The 24,526-nt window shown below is 40.9% G+C and overlaps 3 protein-coding genes across 5 annotated transcripts in view; 2 read left to right on the top strand and 1 right to left on the bottom strand.

Moving 5' to 3' along the window:
- Window positions 1-7,837, bottom strand: part of LOC109642464 (G2/M phase-specific E3 ubiquitin-protein ligase) — a 333,983-nt gene extending 326,146 nt beyond the window's left edge. Inside the window, exons 1-2 of one of the 3 annotated variants that reach the window (XM_069524568.1) lie at window positions 7,673-7,837; window positions 4-52 (exon numbers count right to left, since the gene is read on the bottom strand). The gene's annotated coding sequence lies outside the window, so the exon portion shown is untranslated. Of the gene's footprint in view, window positions 1-3; window positions 507-7,672 lie in introns of those variants that run through there. The other 2 variants (XM_069524569.1, XM_069524570.1) reach the window with 2 other exon arrangements.
- A 328-nt stretch (window positions 7,838-8,165) lies between these two features.
- Window positions 8,166-9,680, top strand: LOC109640445 (cilia- and flagella-associated protein 45-like). Its single transcript, XM_020104446.2, has one exon. It carries the CDS (start codon window positions 8,166-8,168, stop codon window positions 9,678-9,680), a length of 1,515 nt encoding a protein of 504 aa, XP_019960005.2.
- A 7,018-nt stretch (window positions 9,681-16,698) lies between these two features.
- On the top strand, window positions 16,699-24,234 carry cyb561 (cytochrome b561). The gene is made up of 6 exons (XM_020104444.2): window positions 16,699-16,734; window positions 17,773-17,980; window positions 20,719-20,817; window positions 20,926-21,029; window positions 21,670-21,827; window positions 21,975-24,234. The coding sequence occupies exons 2-6, from the start codon at window positions 17,776-17,778 to the stop codon at window positions 22,165-22,167; spliced, it is 759 nt and encodes a 252-aa protein (XP_019960003.1). The 5' UTR covers window positions 16,699-16,734; window positions 17,773-17,775; the 3' UTR covers window positions 22,168-24,234.
- The last annotated feature ends 292 nt before the right edge of the window (window positions 24,235-24,526 follow it).

Genomic DNA, 24,526 nt, shown 5'->3' with positions numbered 1-24,526 from the left:
GACAATGGTGATGGTAGTCGTTGTTGTCCTGCAGTCCCGGTGCCGGAGTTATCTGAAACGAGATAGAGAGAAGAGCCAGAGGGACTATGGGAGGACAAAGTGACACTTTGACATGATGACATGTTAAAACTAATAAATAAATAAATAAACAGGTGTGAGGGGGCAGAAAGACAGAGAGACAGAGGGAAGTGATGAGGTGCTCAGTGCATGATGGGAGTTCCCCCAGCAGTCTAGACCTATAGCAGCACAACTAAGGGATGGTTCAGGACTCACCTGACTTACTTTCTTCTTTTTTAATGGGGCGACAGCTTCAAGTGCTGTTTTTAGTGAGGCTCCAGTACTATTAACAAAGTTATCAACTAGTGTGGGAGTAAGGTTTTGATAATCTTCTTGTATTGTACTGACACATGGCTGAGAGGGAAGTGAGGAGGGGAGCAGTTCTTTAAATTTGTGAACAGTTTTGTCGGATAAACATCGACTGTAATAGACTTTCCGTCCAGAATTGACGTAATTAACAATTCTGAATTCAAATGTAAGTAAAAAATGGTCAGACAGAAGTGGGTTCTGTTGGAATAGTTATATTTTCTATGTCAATGCCATATGTCAGGACAAGATCAAGAGTGTGATTCAGGCAGTGGGTCGGTTGATTCACATGTTGAGTGAAACCAATCGAGTCTATTATTGATTTAAATGCTGAACTGAGGCTGTCATTGGCAACATCTACATGAATATTGAAATCACCGGCTATAATGATCCGATCTGTTTTAAGAACTAGTTCTGCCTGTGTTCCGAGGAATGTGAGTATTAGAGTGGGTTGGGGGCGTCGCTTCATTTAAACCTACATATTCTCCGTCTTGTAGCCAAGTTTCGGTTAGGCATAATAAATCTATTTGATGATCAGTAATGAGATCATTTATAAGTAAAGATTTTGAATTTAGTGACCTGATATTTAATAAAGCGCATTTTATAGTTGTGTTTTTAGCTGATGTTTTGGCTGTGTTAATTTTGACTAAGTTTGAGTGTATCACCCCTCTCCTGTGTACTTTTGATTTAAAGAAATTAGGTGGTCGGGTGGCAGACACAGTTTCTATAGGACATTGTGATGGTGACTGTTTGAATAGAGGCGCAGAGAAGCGTGTAGGACTGCGACTCTGCCTCCTGGTCTCAACTCTGGATTGTCACGGTGTGGACTTTCTAACAAACGTTGTCATGTTTCTAGATATGAGAGCTGCTCCATCCCAAGTGGGATGAATACAGTCTCTCCTAATCAGACCAGGTTTCCCCCAAAAAGTTCTCCAATTGTTAACGAAGCCGACGTTGTTATCTGGACACCACCTCGACAGCCAGCGGTGAAAGGATGACGTGCGGCTAAACGTGTCATCGCTGGAAACATTAGGCAGGGGTCCAGAGAAAATTACGGAGTCCGACATTGTCTTTGCATATGTACACACCGAATCAATATTGATTTTTGTGATCTCCGACTGACGTAGTCGGAGGTCATTACTGCCGACGTGAATAATAATCTTACTGTACTTACGCTTACCCTCAGCCAGCAGTTTTAAATAGGACTCTACGTCGCCCGCTCTGGCCCCGGGAATACATTTAACTGTGGTCGCTGGTGTCGCTAACTTCACGTTCCTTAGAATAGAGTCGCCAATAACCAGAGTTTGTTGCTCAGCGGGTGTGTCGCTGAGTGGGGAAAATTTATTAGACACGTGAACGGGTGGGTGGTGAACCTGGGGCTTCGGTTTAGGGCTAGGCTTCTTGTTTCGCACAGTCACCCAGCCCACCTGTCTTCCCGGCTGCTCGGGAGCTGCTGGGGGGGCTGGAGAAGCTACAGCTATGTGGCTCGCACCGGCTACTGGGGACTGGCTAACTACATCGCTACACGATCTACTCTCCATGGTGCAGAGCCGCGACTCTAAAAGGCTCATCCTCGCCTCCATCCTGGCAAATAAGCTACATTTAACACATGTATCGTTATCGCTAAAGGAGGCAGAGGAGTGACTGAACATCAAGCACACTGAGCAGGAGAGAGCAGGGGAGTGAGAGGGAGAAGCCATTGTTAACTGCTAATGCTAAATTGCTTTAGCTAACACGGGTAGTGTGTAGCTCCCAGTGATTTTATGAACGAGTCGCTGAGACAAGGGGGTGTATGAGCGACAAGTCAAGACAGCACAACTATGAAAGTAACTTAGAATTAGCTTAAATGATTAAGATGTGAAAGGGAAAAGTGAGAGATGAAGAGGAGAAGAGACCGGTACAACAAACAGTAGCTAACACCGGAAGTGACACAATACGCGATACGCTCACCGCAATACGTCAGCACGTCAGAGGAGGCACTTCACAGTGTAAATAATAAAAGTGTGCTATATACCTATGAACAAGTCATCCTATACCAGAGATGTTAAACTCAAGGCCCTCGGGCCACTTCCGGCCCATGGTACAATTATATCCAGCCCGCAATAAAATATCATATGTCTATCTTTACTGGCCCGCCGGTGCACAATGCTCGGCTAGACGCACACAGGAAGTGAGCGAGCCCTAATCTCCAATCCCCGAGTGGGAGCCAGGCGGCATGCATGGGCTCCATAGGCTAAGCCACGGTGCGCAATGCCTGGCTAGACACACACGGAGCGAGCTCTCCTCTCCACTCACTCGCCGAGTATTCGGTGTTAGTAAATTATTTTTCCAGTGTTCCAGAGATCCCAGTGCCTGTGTGCTGCTGTCTGTGCCCCGTCAAGGTCCCCCATATGCTTTTCTCTGTGATTAGGCCACTGCACACTTGCTAGGCCTGGCATTGTATTTAATTTAATAAGGTCAATTCTAAAAAATAAAAAAACATCTCCTGCAGTATTCATCAGAAAGATTATTTTTGATTTGTTGATTAGATGAGTTATGTTTGCATATTTTGGGCTCCAAATATGAAACTGCTCACTCAAATATAACATCATAAAACTGGGACATAACAATACCTTTGAGCTGAAGGCTCAGCTTTAGGTCACAATCAGAAGGCTCAGTAAAGTTACAGTAAATATTTTTTTGACCCAATCTCTGAGTTGTGCTGCTCAAATCAAACCAAAAGAAATAAAAAAGACAGAGCTAAAGAAGTCAGGTAAAACTGCTGGACTGGACAACATTCAAGTTTCAAGGATCCTTTAGTGTTACATGTCATTAAAGTTGCGTAAGAGATGCAGAAAGAAAGCATAATATAACAAAACATATGCCAATGAGAAAGGGAACATTTTTTGGGATAATCTTAGAATGAGTAACCAAACAAAAAATACATAAAGTAAAATCAAAGTGGGGGATGGGTTTAGGGGGGTATTTTTTGAGGGTGGGCTCAGTCCAGGCCACAGCTCTTTATAAAATGTCAATACTAAATTACTTTATACGTATAGGTACAAATACGTTAGACTGCACACTCCATGGGAGAGAGTAGGGGTGGCTTCCATCGCACAGCGATCAGTTTTTTTGTTGCAGTGAGCCCAATGTCTCATGTTTTTTGACCACTGTGAAAGGTGCAGTGTGTAGAATTGAGGTTAAATGGATCTATTGGCAGAAATTGAATCTAAAATGTTCCTTATGAAGTTTTCACAAGTGTTTAATAATTTAAATTGTATGAATTGTTGTTTTTTTTTACCCTTGAATGGGCTCCTTATATTCAAATACTTTATATTTACATCAGGAGTGGGTCCTCTCAACGTTTTACAGTCGTCCAAACTATAGACAAACTAATCACTTTTTATTTTTGTTTGACAACTGAAGGTTTCCATAGGTTCTCTGTCATGTTTGGAACAGGAGGGTGAGGTGAGAGGTATTCAGCTGCAACATGCAACTTCTTCACTAGATGTCACTAAACTCTACACACTGGACTTTAAGCCTAACTCAGACAAATCTTTTAGTATAAATATAACAGGCGAATGAGTGACGCTACACTCAAACATAGAGAGGTTAGAACCATTCACCAGGATTTGGCTACGGGAGGACAATTTGGCTAACGGAGGACTGTCCACCCCCCTATCTCATGGATTGTTTTACCTACTACCATTCAACAGGAGCTACAACTTCATAGATCGAATTAATTGAGGCTGTGCAACAGCTTCTTCCCATGGGTCATAAGGCTGTCAACCACAAGACACTCCTCGGAACATTTTATTTTGATTTTATTTATTCTTTTCCTATTTTATAAATGTATCATTTATTCATATCTATTCTTGTATAATTTATAATCAATTATTTATAATCGATTGTTTCGTGTAAATGTGTGTGTGAATGATGCAGTTTCGAGTCAAAATATGAATTTTTGGGCTTGCAGACACTTGAAGGACACCATATGAGCAGTATGGAGGCATGTGTAATAGGTTGGAAAACGCTATATTTAGTTTTTGATGTGAACTGGCACACCCCCTATTTCTTTGGTAATAATTGACTAATTCTAACATGTATTTTCACATGACATTTCACACAGACATTTAATGCACTACACATACATCAAAGTAGTACACAGTTACGCCAATAGATGGTGCTCTAGTGCTGCTGTGGATTTCACCAGGGAGAATAGCTGCCTGGCTCTGCACATGCGCAGCTCACAATGAACGAGCATGAGCAACGCTAACTCTCGTCCTCTCCTTGTTGATCCACAGGTATGGTAAAAATTCATATTTCGGTATTCAACATAGCTCCATAACTAATGTGAATGTTTAATGCATTACTCTGTAATGTTGCAAGATGATTTTGAGACGGGTCGGATGTGTTGTAAGTTGTTTTCGAGTTAATTGTCCCGACGTGTGTCGGCGAGGTGAGTTGTTTTTATCAACTTAGTTTCACTGAGTGTTTTGTAAGAGTACAAGCAATAGTAGCCATCTGTAACATGAGAAAATGTGTTGAACTATTGTCAAAAGTATCTGCCAGCGGTGTAGAAGCTGTAATCATTGAAACGTCCGGTTCAAACGACGTTCACGTTCATGGCGCGATTTCGCCATTTTGTTAAGTGTTGTTTGCGTGCGTGCGTGCGTGCGTGCGTGCGTGTGTGTGCGTGTGTGAGAAAGGGAGAGATGGTAATCATATTGTAGAAATGTTTATATGATGTTAGTGTAGGATTGTATATGTATTATGTGAGTTGATTGATTCATAAGGGAAAGTGAATATGTATTGCGTTGATGCATATTACGAGTTAAACCAATTTCTTATGAAATATGTTGAGTTAATATTTTGCATTTTGTGTCAGAATAAACGAGCATGAGCAACGCTAACTCTCGTCCTCTCCTTGTTGATCCACAGTTAGTGCATGTATATCTGGGCTGTGCAGTGCTCTATAGCCTGTGTGGCCCTTGCTGCTGGCCCAGAGTTCCCCTAGATCTGGTGCCGGTAACACATGCAATATTTTTTTCTGTAGTTTTGTCTGAAGAAGGTCCCATTTACTTAAATTGGATTGGATTTGGCTGTAACACTGATTACCCCTAAGACTTCAGAAGTTTTTTGTGGACTAAAACACTTCACCCATGCTGGCTGTGGCTGAGGGGTAGAGTGGTCATCCACCTACCAGAAGGTCAGTAGTTCGATCCAAGTCTTCCACCATCTGAATTCCGAAGTAGAAAAAATGTGCTGCGAATAGATGCACTGTATGAAGGTGTGTGTCAATGGGTGAATTGCAAACTGTACTGTAAAGCGCTTTGAGTGGTCATCAAGACTAGAAAAGCGTTCATAGTGGTGAAAAAATTTAAAGGGGATTTTCATTTTTCTGTGAATTATTCCTTTAAGTGCTTTGAAAATTAATACTGGATTTTGAATTTGATTCTGTGGTACCAGAAGCCAACAGAGAGATTTTAGTACAGGAGTTATATGTAAAAGAAAAATTCATGTACGTTTAAGGACTCTGGCTGCAGCATTCAGAATGAGCTGCAGAGATGTCCAACTGTGTGTTTTGGTAAACTGACTGAAATAAAGAGTTACAGTAATCTACCCTAGTTAAAATGAATGCATGCACCAATATGGGTGAGCCAGATTGGGATGTGAATGCTCTAAGTTTTAATATAGTCTTCAGATGATAAAATGCTGTTCTGGGGATGTGATTTTCAAAGTTGAGAAAAAACTGCTTCTTAATACACTCACTAGTGCCTTCACCAGCTACGGCATAACATTTTAACAAGGATAGATCACTTTTCTGGGCGCTGTTGAGTGCCTCATTGGTCAGTGACAGTGACACTGCAGGAGCAGTAACAGACTCTGTTACACCTTTAGGGTCCGTTGAGGTGCCGTTCAACGACCAACCAGCAGGGGGAGACCTGCCTTCAGACAAAAAAACAGTGATTCAGATAAATCAACACATGAGCCTGGGCTCTAGTCAGAACGCTAACTTCAAACACATATCGATGAGCCAGAGCATTGACCATTGTCTCGTAGCACCATAACTGGGCGCTGGTCCTCTGCCTCCCCTGTGAGAGACACAAATCCTTTAAAGATGAATTTTAACTAACCCCACCACCTTTGGCTGCTGCTTGGAAGCTGCCACCTGCTTCCTCCAGGCTGCACAGTCTGCAATCAAGTGATCAGGATTATGGCAAAAAAAACCTGGCTTCTCAGCTTTCGGACCAACTGAGAAACATTGACACATGACACGTGTGTGCCACCAGTTTTCTGTTAAGAGTCACAATGAGGCGAATAATGCCTTGAAAAACCTGAAAAAAATAAAAAAAATCTGTTTGTGAGAGCAAACTCATTCGCCAGAGTAGTGGCCTGCTGCAGGGTGTTCAATTTCTGCTCATTTAAATAAATGATTGTTTGCTCAGGCACACAATTTTTAAATTCAGGTCAACCTACTACTATGCAAAACAAATCTGTCACTTGTAATCTCATTTCACAACACTAAGGACATTTATATAAATACTCTCTCCAGTGGTATTGACAGCCTCCCTAGCATAAATTGTTTATCCACCACTAATGAATTAGTTTCTAATTACAAAAATGGTGTTCATGATCTTTTATACACTCTGGCACCTGCACTACACCAAGTCAAAGTGAATGGCCGCCACTTGGAACGCCTCTAAAGGAAAACTGGACTTGTGCACAAAGAAATCATATTATTCATAATCTCTCTTCAGCAAAATTAACAGATTTAATCAATTCAAGTGGAGGGAACAAAGCGCCCTGTTCTCCTTGGTAAACAACATACTATGACCACGGGACTCTCTTGCACCTCATCTGTACTCAATCTCTTACTCCTGAATGTCCTTTATTAATGCTAAAGTTGACAAGATTCACCAGCAACTGACTCCTAACTCCTCCCATAGTCCATCCTCTGTGGTTCTCTCAGCCCCTCTCTCTCGTTCACTTTCAAGTTTCAATCTTCCCTCTGCTGTTGAAATTTCTGACCTCATTCACAAATCCAAGCCATCTACCTGTGAGTGAGACCCTCTTCCTACTGTCCTGGTAAAAGCCTGCCTACCCTCTTTGTTCTCCCTAATAACAGTCATCATACATTCCTCCCTCACCTATGGTCTGGTACACTCATCTTTCAAATCAGCTACAATAACTCCTATACTTAAGAAACCTGGAATAGACCCCAACAATTTCAATAACTTTCATTGACAATAACCTTTTGAACAATTCCAGTCTGGTTTCCAACCCAGCTCTACCTTTCAACCAAACCTACTTCCATCCTCCCACCTACCTCTCTCTCTGATTGCCTACAGGAAATCAAGTTCTCTTGCAACTTCCTTAAACGTTTTATTCACTTTTAATGATGTTTTTGTTGCATTGTTTTTTGTTGTGTTTTATCCCTGCCACGTAAGTGGTCTGAAAGACGCCTAAAAACAAAAAGTATTATTATTATTATTATTATTATTATATAGGCATAAAAAATGGTTCTGAGGCCAAGATCAAAGGAATGTGTTGATGTCATAAAACCATGATGTGATCTTTCATACAGCCAAGATCAAACACCAGTGCTGCCGCTTAGATTTTTTATCAAGTGCAGAACCTCCAGGACAATGTTAAAGCGCTCTGGTCAAAATATTAGGAGAAAACCGGCCCCCACCCATAAGATGGACAAAACCCTGCTTCCTGGCCCAAAACCAACACCACCATCACACAGAAAATCCATGTTACAGTGCTCTCAAAAAAAAAAGTGCTCTAAACAGGGCCCAACCGCTGTAATAGAAAAAATGCTCCATCAAGCAAATATTAATATAAAAGGAGCCTACTATCTTTCATCTGATGAGTATAAGAGGATTGTCTCAACCATCCAGGTTCTCCCTGAGGAGAATGAGGGGGCCTCGAATGTAGTTTATCAGACGGAGGCAGAGAAAGATGCTGCAGAAAGGAGAAGGCTCCAATTGGAGTGGGACAAGCTCTTGAAGATGGAGAAAGACAAAGAAATCTCAGAGCTCGACAAGAGGGAGAAAGAGAATGTGAAAGCTGCAAAAGAAAAGAAGTGCCAATTGGAGCATGCCAAGGACTTGAGGATGGAAGACGAGCAAGAAATTCAAGAGTTAAACAGGCAGATTCTGAGTGTTATGTATTTCCCCATTCAAAAAGCCCAGCTCAGGGACAATGAACAGCAAAAGGAAAAGTTGTTAAAGGATGAAAAAGATCTGAATGCCATGGTTTATGCTGAGCATCGAAAGATCTGTAAGAGATTGGATGAAAGAGATGAAATGCACCGACAGAATGCTATCAAAGCAAGGCAAGAAATTCAAAACCAAATCCAGCAAAATCTGGAGAAGAAGAAACTGAAAGACGAGATGAAAAAGCTGGAGGCACAAAAGGTCAGACATATTCAATATTTAATGTCACAGGAAGACCTCATTGACCTGCAGAAGAAGAGGGAGAAGGCACAACACTTTTATAACACAAGCTTGCAAGCTTACGCTAAAACAAAAGCGGCCCAGGAGCAGAACAAAGTGGAGGACATGCTGGCTGAAAAGAAAATAGTGGAGAATACTCTAAAAGAACTAGAGAGGAAGTCTAAGTATGAAGAAGAGCAGAGCCAAATAAAGAAGGAGAAAACGTTACAATTGGCAAAGCAGTGGGCCCAGCAAAGAAAAGATGTAGATGAATTGGCAGCGAAGCAGTTGCTCTATGCACAGAGCCACCAAAATGCTAAAGCGATAGAATGGAGAAGAAAAGAGAAAGAGCTGTCTGAAAAGAAAGCAAAGGTAGAAGCAGAGCTGAGAGAGGCTCACTCTGAACAGATTAGATGCATTGAGCATGCCTGTGAACTTGAGGTTGTCCGGCAGAAAGAGGAATTTGAGGCGTGTCTGGAAAAGCAAATGAAAGGAATCAAAGCAGAGCAAGAGAAGGAGAAGAAGCAGCAAGAGAAAAGGCTGCTTAATTTAGAAGTCCTCAAGGAACAGGTGAGGGAGCATGAGCTCTTAGCTGAAGCCAAGCGCAGGCAGGAAATAGAGTACACCAATTTGATGAGGGAAGAAGCGCAGCAGAGATCTATGTGCATTAATAAGTACAAAGAGATGAAGCTGAGGGGAATTAGGGCTGCAGGGCTCCCTGATAAATACGTGGTTGATTTAGCAAGAAAAGCAGGGATCTCAGTAGAGAAGTGTCTGGAATGTCATGAAGGGACCAACAAGTACAAGCCACAGCCAGCCTACTTCCCACTCACTGTCAGAGCAGCCAACAAACAGTTACAAGATGCATTGCAATCAACTGGAGGAGGATCTTGAAAACAGACTGGAATAATAGAATTACTGATTGACCTCCCCAACTTCCACTCTGTCCTGACACCCCTTTCTCTTCCTTATAGCCTCAACTTTTCATTCATAATATGACAACCTTACTACCTTAAACAATCAGATGTTCTAAGAAGTCTTTTCAGTTTGGGTGAATCTTTTGGGTTTACCCCAGGTGCTCTGGTTTGTCCCACAGTCAAAAAATGTGAAAAAAAAAAATAAGGAAAAGAAAAATGATAAATTACTTTATTTATTAAATTTATTAAAAGCAAGTTATATGTTATATTTATTCCAGCATGATCTGGCACGAGGTCCAGATGGCAAATCAACAGATGACTCATCACTAATTTGCACAAATTGGAATCGATATGAAAAATAAGATTTGAAAAATAGGATTTGAAACCAGTTTAGGGCAGTGATGAATAAAATGTGATAAATGTGATGATCAATAGTGTCGAATGCTGCATCTTACAGAACAAGGACAGACACAAGCCCTTGATCTTGAGGCTATTAGAAGGTTATTAGTGACTTTTGCCAAAGCTGTCTCCATGCTGTGAAGAGCTTTAAACCCCAACTGAAAGTCTTCATAAACATTACTTTCCTGGAGAAACTCACACAGTTGATTTGCTACAACAAAAAGGGAAGGGTGGATATTATATTATTTCAGCTATCAGGCCCCTTTCTGTGGAATCATCTCCCAGTTCGGGAGGCAGACACCCTCTCTATGTTTAAGAGTAGGCTAAAAACCTTCCTTTATGATAAAGCTTATAGTTAGAGCTGGTTCAGGCTTGCCTTAGACCTGCTCTTGGTTATGCTGTTATAGGTCTAGAATGTTGGCGGACACATTACACATTGAGCTTCTCGTTCCTCTTCTCCCTCCTTATCACATCAAAGAAATTAATGTCTGGGCTATACAAATAAAATTTGATTGCTTAATCAATCTGGTCTGTTGTAATGCATGGCACCTGAGGTGGTGGCAGTAAATGTTGAAAAATGGTGGAGACAAATACAGCTTGTGATACAATGTAAACATATAAAGCAAGGTCTGACTATTGGTCTCAAAACGTATGACACTATATCCCATTTTATAAATATTTCACCAACCAAGTGAACAACCTCTAGTCATTCTCTATATAGTGCACAGGCATTAATGGACTTTTCAGACATAGCTACGGAGTGCTCATGAGGACTTTGTTTTTAGCCACACCCACAACGATAAGCATCATCGTGTCATGGGTTTTAGGCCTGTGTCTGCCTGCAATGCACACTGCCCTTCAATCACATTGCTGAGATGCGTGCTAAATCTGTAGATGTACTTCTGTATAGTCATAGTGGCTCATTCTACAAAGTACAATAACAGATCTAACATTCAGAGCCCTAATCAACTCTAATACAAATTAAAATTGAATTAAAATGAATTAATCCTAGTCAGTGCGAGACATGGCTAGACATTGAAGAAACTGTTTGTAAAGAATTCAGGTAACAGATATTCCACTTTTGCACCATCTAACTTCACTCTCATCTGAAATGATCCTGATCACACACCTCCAACGCATCTTCCATCATTACAAGCAGGTATCATTTAACCAGCTGGTCCAGAACTACAGCATGGGGAACATTTTCTCAAATATCTACTACCTAAATCATCTGTTCAAACTAAATGCAAAATTGGGCACACCAACTTGGAACCCTCCTTCTGATTATCTCCCCTGTAATAAAACTCCTGAATAAAAATAATATTAACACAGTCTGACAAATCCTTATCCACACCAAAAACAGCCAATCTGCCTCCATAAAATGGAAACAAGATTTTTTTTAATCACTCCTGGTGCTGACTTCTGGACCCACATATGCAAAAACATCTACTTTATATCACGAAATGTCAACCTACAACTCAAACAATATAAGCTCCTCCGGATCATCTCAGATCTCACAACATCAGACTTGGATGTGCTAGCAAAGAGGCGTGTGTGTATTGTGTCACTTCCCATTTGGCTTATTTGTGTATTATTTCTGCTCTTCTTCATCTCTCCTATTACTGCTTCTATCTGTCCAATAAATTTTGTCATAATTATAGAAATGAGAGCTGCCATCTCTCCTAATCAGACCAGGTTTTACCCCCAAACTTTGCCAATTATCTATGATGATACACACACTTTTTTTTGGGCACCACCTCAACAGCCATCAATGAAAACTTTGGACCTCTTAACAGGGCCACAATATTTTCACAACTGGATCTCCGTAGTGCCTATAACCTGGTCTGTGTGACAGAGTGGAATGAGTGCCGTTTGGACTTATCAGTGTCCCAGCAGTGTTCCAGGCACTTGTACATGACAATCAATCTGTGTTCATGTATTTATATTCAGTTTCTATCTTTTAAGTCTGAAGAGGAACATTTGCAAAACATCCGACAGGTGCTACAGAGACTCTTGAACAACAAACTGTTCATCAGTTTCAGTGGAAATACTTACCTCTCACACCTGCCCCAGGAACCAAGGAGGTAGTTCAGCATCTGTAATAGCAGATCAGATAGCTGGTTGCAGCCAAACTGTGGTGGCAGTACTTTTAACCCTGGGGTGTATGTGTGCATGAATGCAAGGTGTGCCTGCTTTTAGTCTATGTGGGGACCTAACTGACGGTGCGCAGTTCTCAATGTATTTATGTTTCCTAATATAATGTTGTTTAAGAGTGATTCAACTACATTACGCCCATTCACATGGAACCCGACTGGTTGTGATACCCAACCACCTACTTTTATTCTCTACTGCAGTCTTTCCAGAAAAAGTTTTTTTGTGATTGTTGCGGGAAAAAATCCTTGATTATGCAGCACGTTTTCTAAAAAAATGCGATGGAATATGCAGGATATTTATGCAATTTTAGGTGATGAAATTGCGGGAATTTGCAAAATATGCGGGAACTTGCAAAAACTGTGGTTTGTTGAATAAGAAGTGATTCCCCCAACACTCTGTTCTCACTAGGCTACTACATTAATGTAAAGAGTCATTTTGAATGACTTCCTATGATAAGCAAGCATACTACATCACAGAAGGTGCTGTGAATCATTAAATTCTCATCTTGTTTTATTTCAGACCTTAAACACATGGCTCATACTTACAAAATGTTGATGAGTCAAACAAGTTCCGTAGATTTACAAAAAGAATACGCTACAACTTCTGTAGAAATGAATAAATTAAACAATAAAATATAATGTGTGCTTCTTGTTTTACAGAGGTAGCTATACAAAACAGACATCTTCTGTTAAAATAAGTGCTTCCAATGCACAAAGTGCAATCTCTTCCTGTAATGTAAATTTACATACTAAACCAACTGGTAACAAAAAGTGCAATCTTCCAACTGTAAAGTTGCATCAACTCCTGAATGAAACTACAGTCCACTGTGAAAATGAAAACTAAAATTGCGTCACCTCTAACACTGGCCAATCATTCGCCAACCTCATCCTCCATCCCCTCTCATATACTGCTCCCAAGTACATCTCTTGAAGCTGGTTAAAACCTGGAATGGCGCCGGACTTTCTCATTCAGAAATGTCTTCAGTGCAGGGTGGTCACTCTTAGACAGTGGGATGTTTATGGCAGTGCAGGTGGCAACCCATGTTTCACAAATCTACAAACAGAAAAACATATTTCAAAAATATCATTGGGCTGTATTGTGTACACACACACACACACACACCACAACCACACAGCACACAAACAACATCACAACACACACGAACGCACGCACGTCTCTCTTTGTTTCATTCCGTTTTCAATTTGACTATCAACCTTTTCACAAGCTTTAATCTTTATGCTACTGACCTAGATTCTTTCAGCCCTAGCAACTGTTTTGGAAGTTGACGCCTCGGTGTAGGTGAGCTGCTTCTTGGCTGCTTACGCTGCTGCCGTCCTCCTCGAGTGTTTGTTGGTGGCAGAGTGGTTGTCCAGCGTCGACTTCCGCCTGTGGTCCAACACGCAGTTGCAGGGAGTGCAGAATAATTTGCCTCCACTGTCATGTAACACATTGGCAAATTAAACTGACTTGCGGACTTCATCATGTCTTCGTCGCGAGGTTTGCAGCTTTCAACTTCATAACGTTCCCAAGGCAACAGGAGGAAAATGGCTGCTCTTGTGTAAAGTAAACGCAACATTTTTCAACTTTCTGGGGAGAATGTGACTTTTTTGCAACGAAAATGCGGGGATTATGAAATCATGCAAGCCCTGCATATTTCGCACGTTGTGGGCTTAATTTTATACTACTGCTCACCATAAAATAAAAAAGAAGAACCTTTCGTACTTTAAGGCAGTGTTTTTCAAAGTGGGGGCCTAGAGGAGCCTCAGAAAATTGGAGGGAAGATAAGAAAAGAAACAAAAAAATAGAATCAAACTTTTTTTTAATCATTATTATAAAATATCATTTGTAATAATATATCATATCGAAATGTTATTTGCCATCCTCATCTTTCTGATTGCCTGCCAGTCAAAACATCATTCATGACGTCGTGTGTAGACCTGGCAGTTTGCACCATTTATCAAGCTGCTTTCTCCTCAAGCTAGCGTAGGTTTTTGACAAGAAAGAGACCAAAGGATCAGACCAACAGCCCTGCTGTGGAGGACACTGCTGCAACAAAAACCTAAGAAATCCTGTCCAACTAAAATCAGAAAGTATGAGGCAACATAAATTATGAATGGCTTTACAGCCACAGAACAAAATGGCCATGATTGCCCGAAATGCGTCCTCTGTCTGGTAAACCCTCTCAGTGTTTAAAACCTTCGAAACTTGAGTTGACACACACATACACAGAAGTCCCATTCTGCCTTAATGGTAAATTCTTCCTCCTGTTAAAAAAAAAATCCTTAACTTACTAATAAGATTGCAACAGCAGTTTTGCTTAGATTTTATTTGCACCTGTGATTGTGGAAGGAGGCTCCTGCATTATCCTGCATATTCCCCTCTTTAAGCATCTAGTCCCTCATCAGATCCCCAGACCCTGGAGTGAACACTGCAAGAAATGTTCATTGCTGTATTATCTGCCCTTATTTTAGAATTAAAATCCTTTTTTGCTATATTGAGGTACTTGTTACTCTACATATGCAACTTTCAGACATGCTCCAGGGGAAAACACAAATGTTTGAGTGAGCCCCCTAGTAAAAACTCTGGAGAATGTCCGGATGAGCCGATGTGAGAACATAGCAGATGGTCCTCTAAAGGATTCACCACAAGTGGGCATGTTGGTGACATTTCTAACAATTTACAGATGCAAAATGGAAAATACCAAAAAGAGAACAAATCTCAGGATGAGAAAGTGGTGCCATACACATAGAAGACTTAGACAAAGATGTCAAGAGAGCTTCTGGTGATAAGGGTCGATGCTGGTGTTGATGTGCTGTAAAAATGTGATTTGTGATTAATATGTTCAGTCCCGCCTCTGCCTGCTGTGCCACCCCTTACCTGTAGGCTTCGAAGAGTTCTGTGTTGTATTTATTAGTACTTTATTGATCCCTTCATATCTGAACTGTCTGAGCTGCCCACTTGTGTCTGCTCCACATCTTCATCTCCGCTTCTGCTTGGTGACTTCTGATGGAATCCAGCAGCTGCTCACTGGCTACTGAAATCTTGTCCTTGTGAACTTCACCCGCACAAGTCCCTCCCATCTGCACTGCCTGGACTTAGTGGTATCTGACCATCGTACCATTCTTGTCTCCCTGCTCAGGCAATGCATGCACCATCAGTCATTCTATGACGTCATCTCAGAGAGTTTGGATGTCATCACAATCCAGTGGAGAATGTCAGGAAGTGCAGTCCCATTCTCCACAAGGGTTCCACTCTCTACTCTTGGTGCTGCAATCTCTCCAATTCTCAGAGGCCAAATCCTAGCAGTTAAACTCACTGTTTTGAATCTTTTAAATACAGCCCTCCTCTGCCAAAGAAATGGTCACAGCCATCAAAAACCTCTCTTTGCCACAGAGGTGGAAAAATCCATGTTCCAAGCCTGCTTTGCTTCTCACCGTTTCTTCATTTGCCAATAATACCGACTGGCTTCTGGGTACAAATCTCACTTTTAACTGTACACATTTCTGAAATAGCTTGTTACCGAGATTTCGGTATATTTAATAAAGCATCTGTGCATCAAGTAAAAAAAACCACTGGAGGCTGCAGATGTGATCAGGGACAGTGCAGCCCATCATGGGGTCCAAAGCACAATTTGATTTAGGGGGCCACTATGTCTTGGGACCTTAGTTAGCCATCATGTTGTATTTTTGCATGATTACATTTGACATAATAATCTTGAATGTAATATGAAAGAACACAATTCAAACGGCGATATTGCAAACACACCTCTAGTGGCCACAAGGATCCTTGGTTATGTTCACTAATACCCAAGGCCAGCTCTGGATTTGATGATGAAGTCATGAAGAGAAATAATAAATAATAAATAATAAAGATAGGAAAAAACCTCAATATCCAAGCTTATGTAAAGATTTTTAACTCTAAATAAACGTAATCATTTAATACAGTTGCTAACCTCTCTTAATGACCCTGCTCCTCCTCTAATGAGCAGCCATGATTCAACGACAGACCCTCCTCCTTTTCCCCTCCACAGCTCCTCGCAACCCCCCTCTTCCCAACTGTTGTCAAGGCAACAAACCTTTAAACTGGAGCTGTTAGTCATCAATCTGAGCAGAACCCCCCCCCCCTCAGCCTCTTATGATGTTATTATGACGTTTGCCTACATCACGACTCCAATTCAATTCAATTGCTATTATTACATTATACTGTTTATGAGAATATATTTATATAAGATATTTGTTTTTTAATGATATTATATTTTATAACAACACAATGATAATGGTGGTGGTGGTGGTTATTGTTGATTTAGTTTTTTTTCCTTCTGGCACATGGGTTGGGCTTGGGCACACACACACACACACACACACACACACACACACACACACACACACACACACACACACACACACACACACACAGTCAGAGGGAGGAGGCGGATCCAGACTCCAGGACTTCCTCAGTGGAGCGGAGCCCTCAGCGCAGTGAGTATTTACCACCATCCGCCCTTTGTTATTGCTGCTGATTTTCCCACATTGTGTTTTCAATGTCAGTGTCGCTGTCAGCTCTCGTTCGAACAAGAACGTGACGGCACAGGGTCACGTCGGGTCCCGACGGTGTGAGGTAACAGGTGTGGGCACTCACTGTCAGGTTGTGGAACACCCCTGTAGTTATGGCGGTGTGTCACTGACGTGTGTGCCCGATTATTCTCTCTAGTGCGGTTATGATAGTGGCGATAATGTGGCCACACTTCCTCCCATGTCTTCTTGTGTTTAGACTGCTTGAGTCCTCGAGATAGAAAATGTAATAACAGGGTAAAGCCCATGATACGCTTTTATATGTTTAAATATATGATCTGTGCAGTATGTAAATAAGTCCAAATGATCTCCACCTTATCCAGTTACAACATAACAATGCAAAAAATGTTACTCATTAATACGATGATGCATTTTATAACAAAGTCTATAAACATGATTCATTCATTCAATTAGATGCATATGAATATAAAGAGGTGAACTGGTTAAACAAGTGCATGGATTATTACTGTCCATGCATAAGTGAAGTAATATACTTTAAAAAGCATTCATGTAATTACAGCTGGGTTTGAATGAGTTATTTTTTATGGGTTTGGGAATGGAACCGTCAAATCCAGATGTTCTGTCGTGCTGTGGCGTCACTTTCTGACCAAGCGAAGAAGCTGTCTGCGCTCCAATATAAATTCATCACCCTCCTTAGCTTTTCTGAGGTGATAGGAAATGTCGTGGCTTTAGATTTTCTTGAACATTTGAGCTGTGGATCCTTGTGTACGTTACAGGGACAAATATGCTTTTTGCCCACTCAAAAAAAACTAAAATGAATCAAACTCTGCTGCAACAGTGTAGAAGGGAAAATATACCCATTCACCATATCTGGATTTCTCTACCTCACCTTTCTTTCTAATCTAATTCATTTAGCTTAAATTCAGCAAATGATACAGCCCAAGGCATCAGCTGCACTTCTCTTTCTGTTTCTCTCTCTCTCAGAACATGGATGATTCTGCTCCATGTCCTGGTCGCTCAGTGTTTGTGTGGTTGGTGGGAGCATCACAGGTCCTGGGTCTGGCATCGGTGGTGCTGACCGGTGTGTGGATGGGTCACTACCATGGGGGCTTCGCTTGGGATGGCTCAGCGCAGGAGTTCAACCTGCATCCTCTTTGCATGGTGCTGGGGCTGGTCTTCCTGCAAGGCGACGGTGAGTCCACATGCGTCACTCGTCAAATTGAGATTTCCACCCTGGAGGTGCGGATGTGACTTATTGAAATAAAAAACAGTAAGATGTAGGTTGCCCACTTAGAAAATGTTTCTTGCATGCTTACGTGACATGCCTGTAATGACAAGCAACTGGATGAGGCGGCGGTGTACACATTGCTAGCACTGAGTGGATTTTCATCATGATATCATAGAATATCCCAGACACAAGAATTTGGAGCCAGAATTGTTTTAACAGCATCAAATTGAAAATCAATCTTTACTTTCCATGGTCCATGTCCCCTCCATTAATATGGAGGAGATGAGATATATGAACTATAAAGCCGCTAGCCACCAGGTGGTGATCAAGACCCTTTTGCATCACATTTGGATGTCTGGTCATCCATCTGTATATAATCTATAGTCTACACATTAAATAAAGAATTCTTAAATAAGTCTTCTGTCATTTAGGATAGTTCTTATCATACTGATCTTCAAATGCCATTTCTTCTGGTAAGTCTGGTTTTGATTTGTTTTTTGACACTATAAAAGAGGGGTGAATCCTCTAATTGCTACTGCACAGACTGTGGCTCCAAACAATGTTATCAGCACAAGATAGTACCATTCATATTGGAGACATTTTTTGGCTTAATTTCTGAATATTTCTGGAAATGGTGAGGCGAAATGTCCATATATTTATACTGTCTATGGTCTGTAGGTAACATCAGCATGTTCTGGAGTACTTTGCATAGTATAGGACAAATTGGCTCCACTGCAGCACTTTTCATTAGAAATTAAAATTCTATAGTTAAAACCATTATAACTATTCCCATCAATTCCCCATCAATTCCCCATCAACTTCATAGTCCTGCAAATGACTAGTCATTTTTTAAATAATATCCTGGGTGAAACAGGAAATATACCAGCAAAATGTGTATGCTATTTTAGTCAGCCTGGTAGTGTGTGTGTGTGTGTGTGTGTGTGTGTGTGTGTGTGTTCTGTGTGCGCCTCAGGCATTGTGCTGCTGACCTGATGTATTAGGCTAACACTGCCCAGACAGCCATCAACCCCGCCCAGATAAAGTCTGATTTACGCAGAAAGAAGAATGGTTGTGATCACTAAACGTGCCAGTTCTGTGTCTGGTGACATTTCCAGTGGAGCTTTGACAGCAAGAAGCTGTTCAGGGAATTGATTCACAAGCACACAAAACTACAGTCAGCAAACTGAGCAGCGAGGGATTACTCCTGTCATTCTAGAAGTTATACTATAGTTGTGTCAAACTGTTTAAATACAAAGTGTAAAGAGAAATTTTAATTTAGCTAAGCCATTGGACACATGTTCATTCATGGGTTGAGAAATCCCCGCCCTCATAATGATGGACGAGTTTTGTGGTCAATCCGATAAAATCTTTAAAAAGAACGAGAAATCCGAAAAGCTAAGAATATGCTGCAAGCAGGAACAAAGGGGTCAGACTGTTTTCAGATGAGCCTGATCAAACCAACATTGATTTAAAGGAGAGATGCTAGTGGCAGGGACGGGATTTGCTTTCTGATAATTTGAGCATTCAAACCTTTTCAGGTAAGAGCCACTACATTGCTAGACTACAAGAAACACACATTTCTCGAATATGTACTGATTAATATAAGTCACTATTTGTGACCAGGCTTTTAAGCACCTCTGTGTGATTCTTGACATCACTACTTCCTTTAAAAAAATGATTTTTTAAACCCACAGCTAGGTTGAAATTCCAGCCTTAATGAGCATAACAAAAAATACCAGGTTTGAATGTGTTAGGTTTGTGGCAATAAGCTTTGATAAGATAAGATAAGATCATCCTCACGAGGGTCAGTAAGTGATGGTAAATAAACATACAATAAACATTATAATTGTAGGGAAATATAAAACAAATAATAAACAAAATAAATATATATATAAACGGATTAAAGACTATATACAGTGTAAAAATGTTTTATATACAGTGAGAGATGACATATAGTGGAATGGATTGCACTACAACAGAAACGATATTGCACAGTTGATACCCAAGTTGTCCAGGATGTAGGGCTGCTCATGTTCCTCGCTCCCACTGCTGCAAACTCTGATGAAGTCTCTGAAATACAGACAGAGTGGTGTATCTGTTTTTCCCCTCCTCTTTGGTTTTGTGCCTGCAGCCAGAGGTACTTTTGCTAATGAGAATAACCACATTAGTTCAACTGGCTCAACAGGGCAGCTGTCTGTTACAGCACAAGATTACATTAGAGCAATACAAGCTAAGGTCAACTGGACATTAGACGGAGAGTGGGGAGAATGGTAAATAAGAGATGGAAACACCCTGGGGACAGGGTCTTCCCTCAGGGACACATCCCTCACTGTTAATTCACTGTGATGTCTGCTTTTTTTTCTCAGGTTACGTCCAAATTAATTGTTGATACATTCACCAGTGCCTCTGGTTTCTCTTTCCTCAACCGTCACACTTAGGAACACTACTTTTAAAGGCTCAGATATGAGTCACACTTCTACTCACTCTGTAAACTGCAAATTGTAACTGTGCAAAGCTGCTTAGTGATAGTGTTACAGTCATTTGCTATGGTAGCCAAAATAAAATACTTAAACTTTGCACAATTTACTATTATGTAGACTAAAGACTGGTTGTTATCAGCCAATCAAAAATGTATTTTCTCTCTCTCTCTCTCTCTCTCTCTCTCTCTCTGTCTCTCTCTCTCTCTGTCTCTCTCTCTCCAGCGATCCTGGTGTACAGAGTATTTCACAATGAGGCGAAGAGAAATGTAAAGCTGCTTCATGGCATTATTCACCTGCTTGCTCTTATCATTAGCATCATAGGTGAGTGAAAGACATGTTCATGTGTGAGTAAGCCTTTTTATAACACCAGCAAATAATTGTTTATGCCATTGTGTAACTTCTTTTGTATTTGTGTGTGTGTGTGTGTAGGTTTTGTAGCTGTGTTTGATTTCCACAGAGCAGCAAAGATTCCAGACATGTACTCTCTTCACAGCTGGTGTGGCATGGCTACCTTACTCCTGTTCTGCTTGCAGGTAAACACACACACACACACACACACACACACACACACACACACACACACACACACACACACACACACACACACACACACACACACACACACACACACACACACTAACCCTATGAAGACTTGACCCTCAAACAGCCATTTAAAGAAGACAAAATTATGGTCCCCAGGAATCTGTAGGAAACGTCTAACAAGCCCCCACACACACATGCATATATGCACACTGATGTGGTCTTCTGCTGTTGAGGACCACCCACCTCAACAGTTGGTTAGAGTGGTTATCTGAGTTACCATAGCCCTTGTGTCTGCTCCAATCCGTCTGCATCCATCTGCAGAACTAATGCTCATCCGATGGTTTTTAATTTCGGAAACATTCTAAATAAATTAGATCTAAATAAGTTCAGCATTTTCAGAAACACGACAACAATCATGCCACAATCAAAGTCACTGATATCACAGTTGTTCCCCTTTCTGTTTGATGTAAAAATCAAAGCCGCTGACCTGCTGGATTTTATACATCATACTGCTGCTGTATGATTGACTGAACATAATGAATAAGCAGGCGAACAGATGTTCCTGTAAAGTTCTCTCTAAATGTGATGTGTAATGAGGATTATAACTTTAAAACTCATGTTTTTTCCTAGTGGGTGATGGGTTTGCTGTTCTTCCTGTTTCCCGTTGCGTCGTTATGGTTACGTGCTGCGTACCTCCCCATCCACATGTTCTGTGGTCTGGCTCTGGTGGTTATGGCCATAGGGAGCAGTCTGCTTGGCATCACAGAGAAACTCCTCTTCAGCATCATGTATGTGTCTCTTTATTTTATATTAAACGAATTTATTATGCTATTATTTACTTGTTATCTTTTCTGATCTCATCTATGTTGTATCTATTTTGTACGTCTGTCTCTGACTCTATCTCCTGAATCCCTTTTCTCTTTCTCTCTGCCCAGGCCTACGTACCCTAAGTTTGTCCCAGAGGGGGTGCTGGCCAACAGTTTGGGGATCCTGCTGGTGTGTTTTGGGGTGCTGCTCTGCTACCTGGTCTCCAAAGAAGAATTCAGACGCCCACCTAACCCAGAGGAAGAGTCTCTTTCTGTGCACTTCAAGACCTTGACAGAGGGGGGATCACCCACCACGCCCTGATCTCCTGTCCGACATCTGATGCCTCCACTTCATCTGGATATGAATGGTGTCCTGCCCAGTTAATACCCGTCTGTTAATACCTAGATAAAAAATCAGAAATTTATACAGAAATTATCATGAGATCAGAAAATGTAAATATATGGGTATAGTTTATGTGCTTTAATGATTGTCTCTCCTGATCTTGCATATTACTTAACCAATCCCTCAACTTTCAACCGGAAAGTATTTATTTCTTATCACATGGCATCTCCATAGCTGCTGTCGTCTCAACATGTGGACCCAAGGGACAGACGTCACTGTGTACCTGCAGTGGTTAAGTGCGTAAGGCAAAAATAATCATTGCAAATGTAAAAATGCAGCTTAAGTATATCTCAGTCAGCTTGTCCTGGAGTAACTAGATTTGCAAACGAACTCCTACAATATCAATAGCTTCCACTCAGTTCTGCGCTGTCATAAAGTTGACCCACACTTATTTCTTTAACACTTATCTTGACTGATAAGTACTGCCAAGGTGAGTGCAAGCAGTGGCTACAGTCTGTCTATTTCTCTCCCCCTACTGGGCACTAAGAGAATATTTCTCAGTAAATTATGTTTGAAAAAATTGTCACCCAAACCTGAATAGAGACCAAAAAAAGGGTTCAAACTCAAACTGAACCTGACACACTGTCTGGAGCTATCAGAACCCTCTGCTACCTGAGTCTAGCACTTCTCAATTGTCCTGCATGCTGGCCCTGACCAGACTTTTGCACCAGAGATTCCTGATCCTTCATTTGCTGAACTCTGCTTTGGTTTGTCCACTACAGTTTAGTGTGTGACAGTGACAAATAATCTGGATGCAACAGTATGAGTGACTCCACTTTATGAGATCCTTATTGGAACTTCTTGACAATTTCTGGTCCACTATGTCCTGAAAACAACAAATCTGTTATCATCACTGCCCGAAATGACAAGCAAACATTCAACTAATGTGCTCATGTTCATGTGTCAGTATTCAGCCAAAGATTTAATTGTGAGGAAAGGGGCTCCACTCTGTAACTCAACTGTACAGTCAGAGGTCCTCATGTTTTTTTAATGTCACAAAAACCAACAGGTTATGTTTTCTTAAAAAGAAAAATCTATAGGATTGTTTCAGGAATAACATTCTCCCAGTTTAACTTTCACTCATATCAAATCAATAATTCAAGCATAATAGTTTTGAATAAAGACATTAATTATTTTAATCAAGTAGCTTGATGTGCCAAATTCAGTCATCTACACCTGCAGCTACACCTGTCCTCTACTAAGCTATTTGTGGTTAAATAGACTGTCATTTAAAAATATAGAATATCATAACTTCAATGTGAATTCAGGCATGTTTGGCTGCTTGTAAAGTTTTTATCCGAAATATATTAAATCCTTTCCCCTCAATGTGTTAAAGGAAATTCTATAAAGTTTAGCAATGGCTTATTGACTTGACTTCAGGAATCTGCCCGAGTGCCTAAAGCAAAGCTTTTATAGAGCGTTGGCCAGTCTACAATAGTGGGTGTTGTCTTTATGTATGTCTTGATAGGAAATTCAAATAAACAAAGCAATGTTTGAAATTGCTGCATTTTAGTGTCATTCTAGTTGAGTTGGTCGGTGGAGTGAATGTCTATTTATCTTACATCATAATTGTATTACACAGCAAATTGAATATGTGCCTTCAGAAATGTGCAATTGCTGAGAATCACAACACTACTAAGATCCGACTAGAATCAGTTCAACACAACCATCATTTTTAGTTAATTGTACCGTAGTATTTCAATTTTTGCGTTTCATTCTATACAGCTACGCTTCACTGGGAAATACTTTGCTCTTACTTCATGTATCTGATAGCTTTACTGGTCGGCTTCACAGCATTTTAAGGATGTTTCTGCTAGCAAGCAACTGACTCGGATATTTGTGTGCTCACATACAGCTCCGTCTGAAAACTTCCGAAAAATTTCTGGCCTTCAGAGAATATCTCCTTGGATATACACTCAATAATAACCTGTAAACTTGTCATATTGTCATTGTAAAATCTCTAAATAAAGTGTGTGTCTGCTTTAACTTCATCTGTTTGTGTTCTTCTATGAAACAGTGTATTAAGGAAGTCTAGTCTTGTTCCTAAACATTCTCTGACACTCTGTGTCTCTCCTGGGTGTCCCCCACAGGATGCTGCAGCAGAGCAGGGGAACATGGGTCATATTAGATGTGGAGCACCATCCAGTGGTCACTGCCTAGACTACCTGCAGGTGACTGAAAGTCAAGGACAGCATCCTGACGTTGTATCATGTGCAACATTTTTATGTGCCAACGTCATCTTCTAAAGAACCAGGAGTTTAATTTTTTAATAGTGACA

This window comes from Paralichthys olivaceus, chromosome 5 (assembly GCF_024713975.1).
Source record: "Paralichthys olivaceus isolate ysfri-2021 chromosome 5, ASM2471397v2, whole genome shotgun sequence".
NCBI classification, from domain to species: Eukaryota; Metazoa; Chordata; class Actinopteri; order Pleuronectiformes; family Paralichthyidae; genus Paralichthys; species Paralichthys olivaceus.
This window is presented reverse-complemented; position numbering and strand designations above follow the sequence as displayed.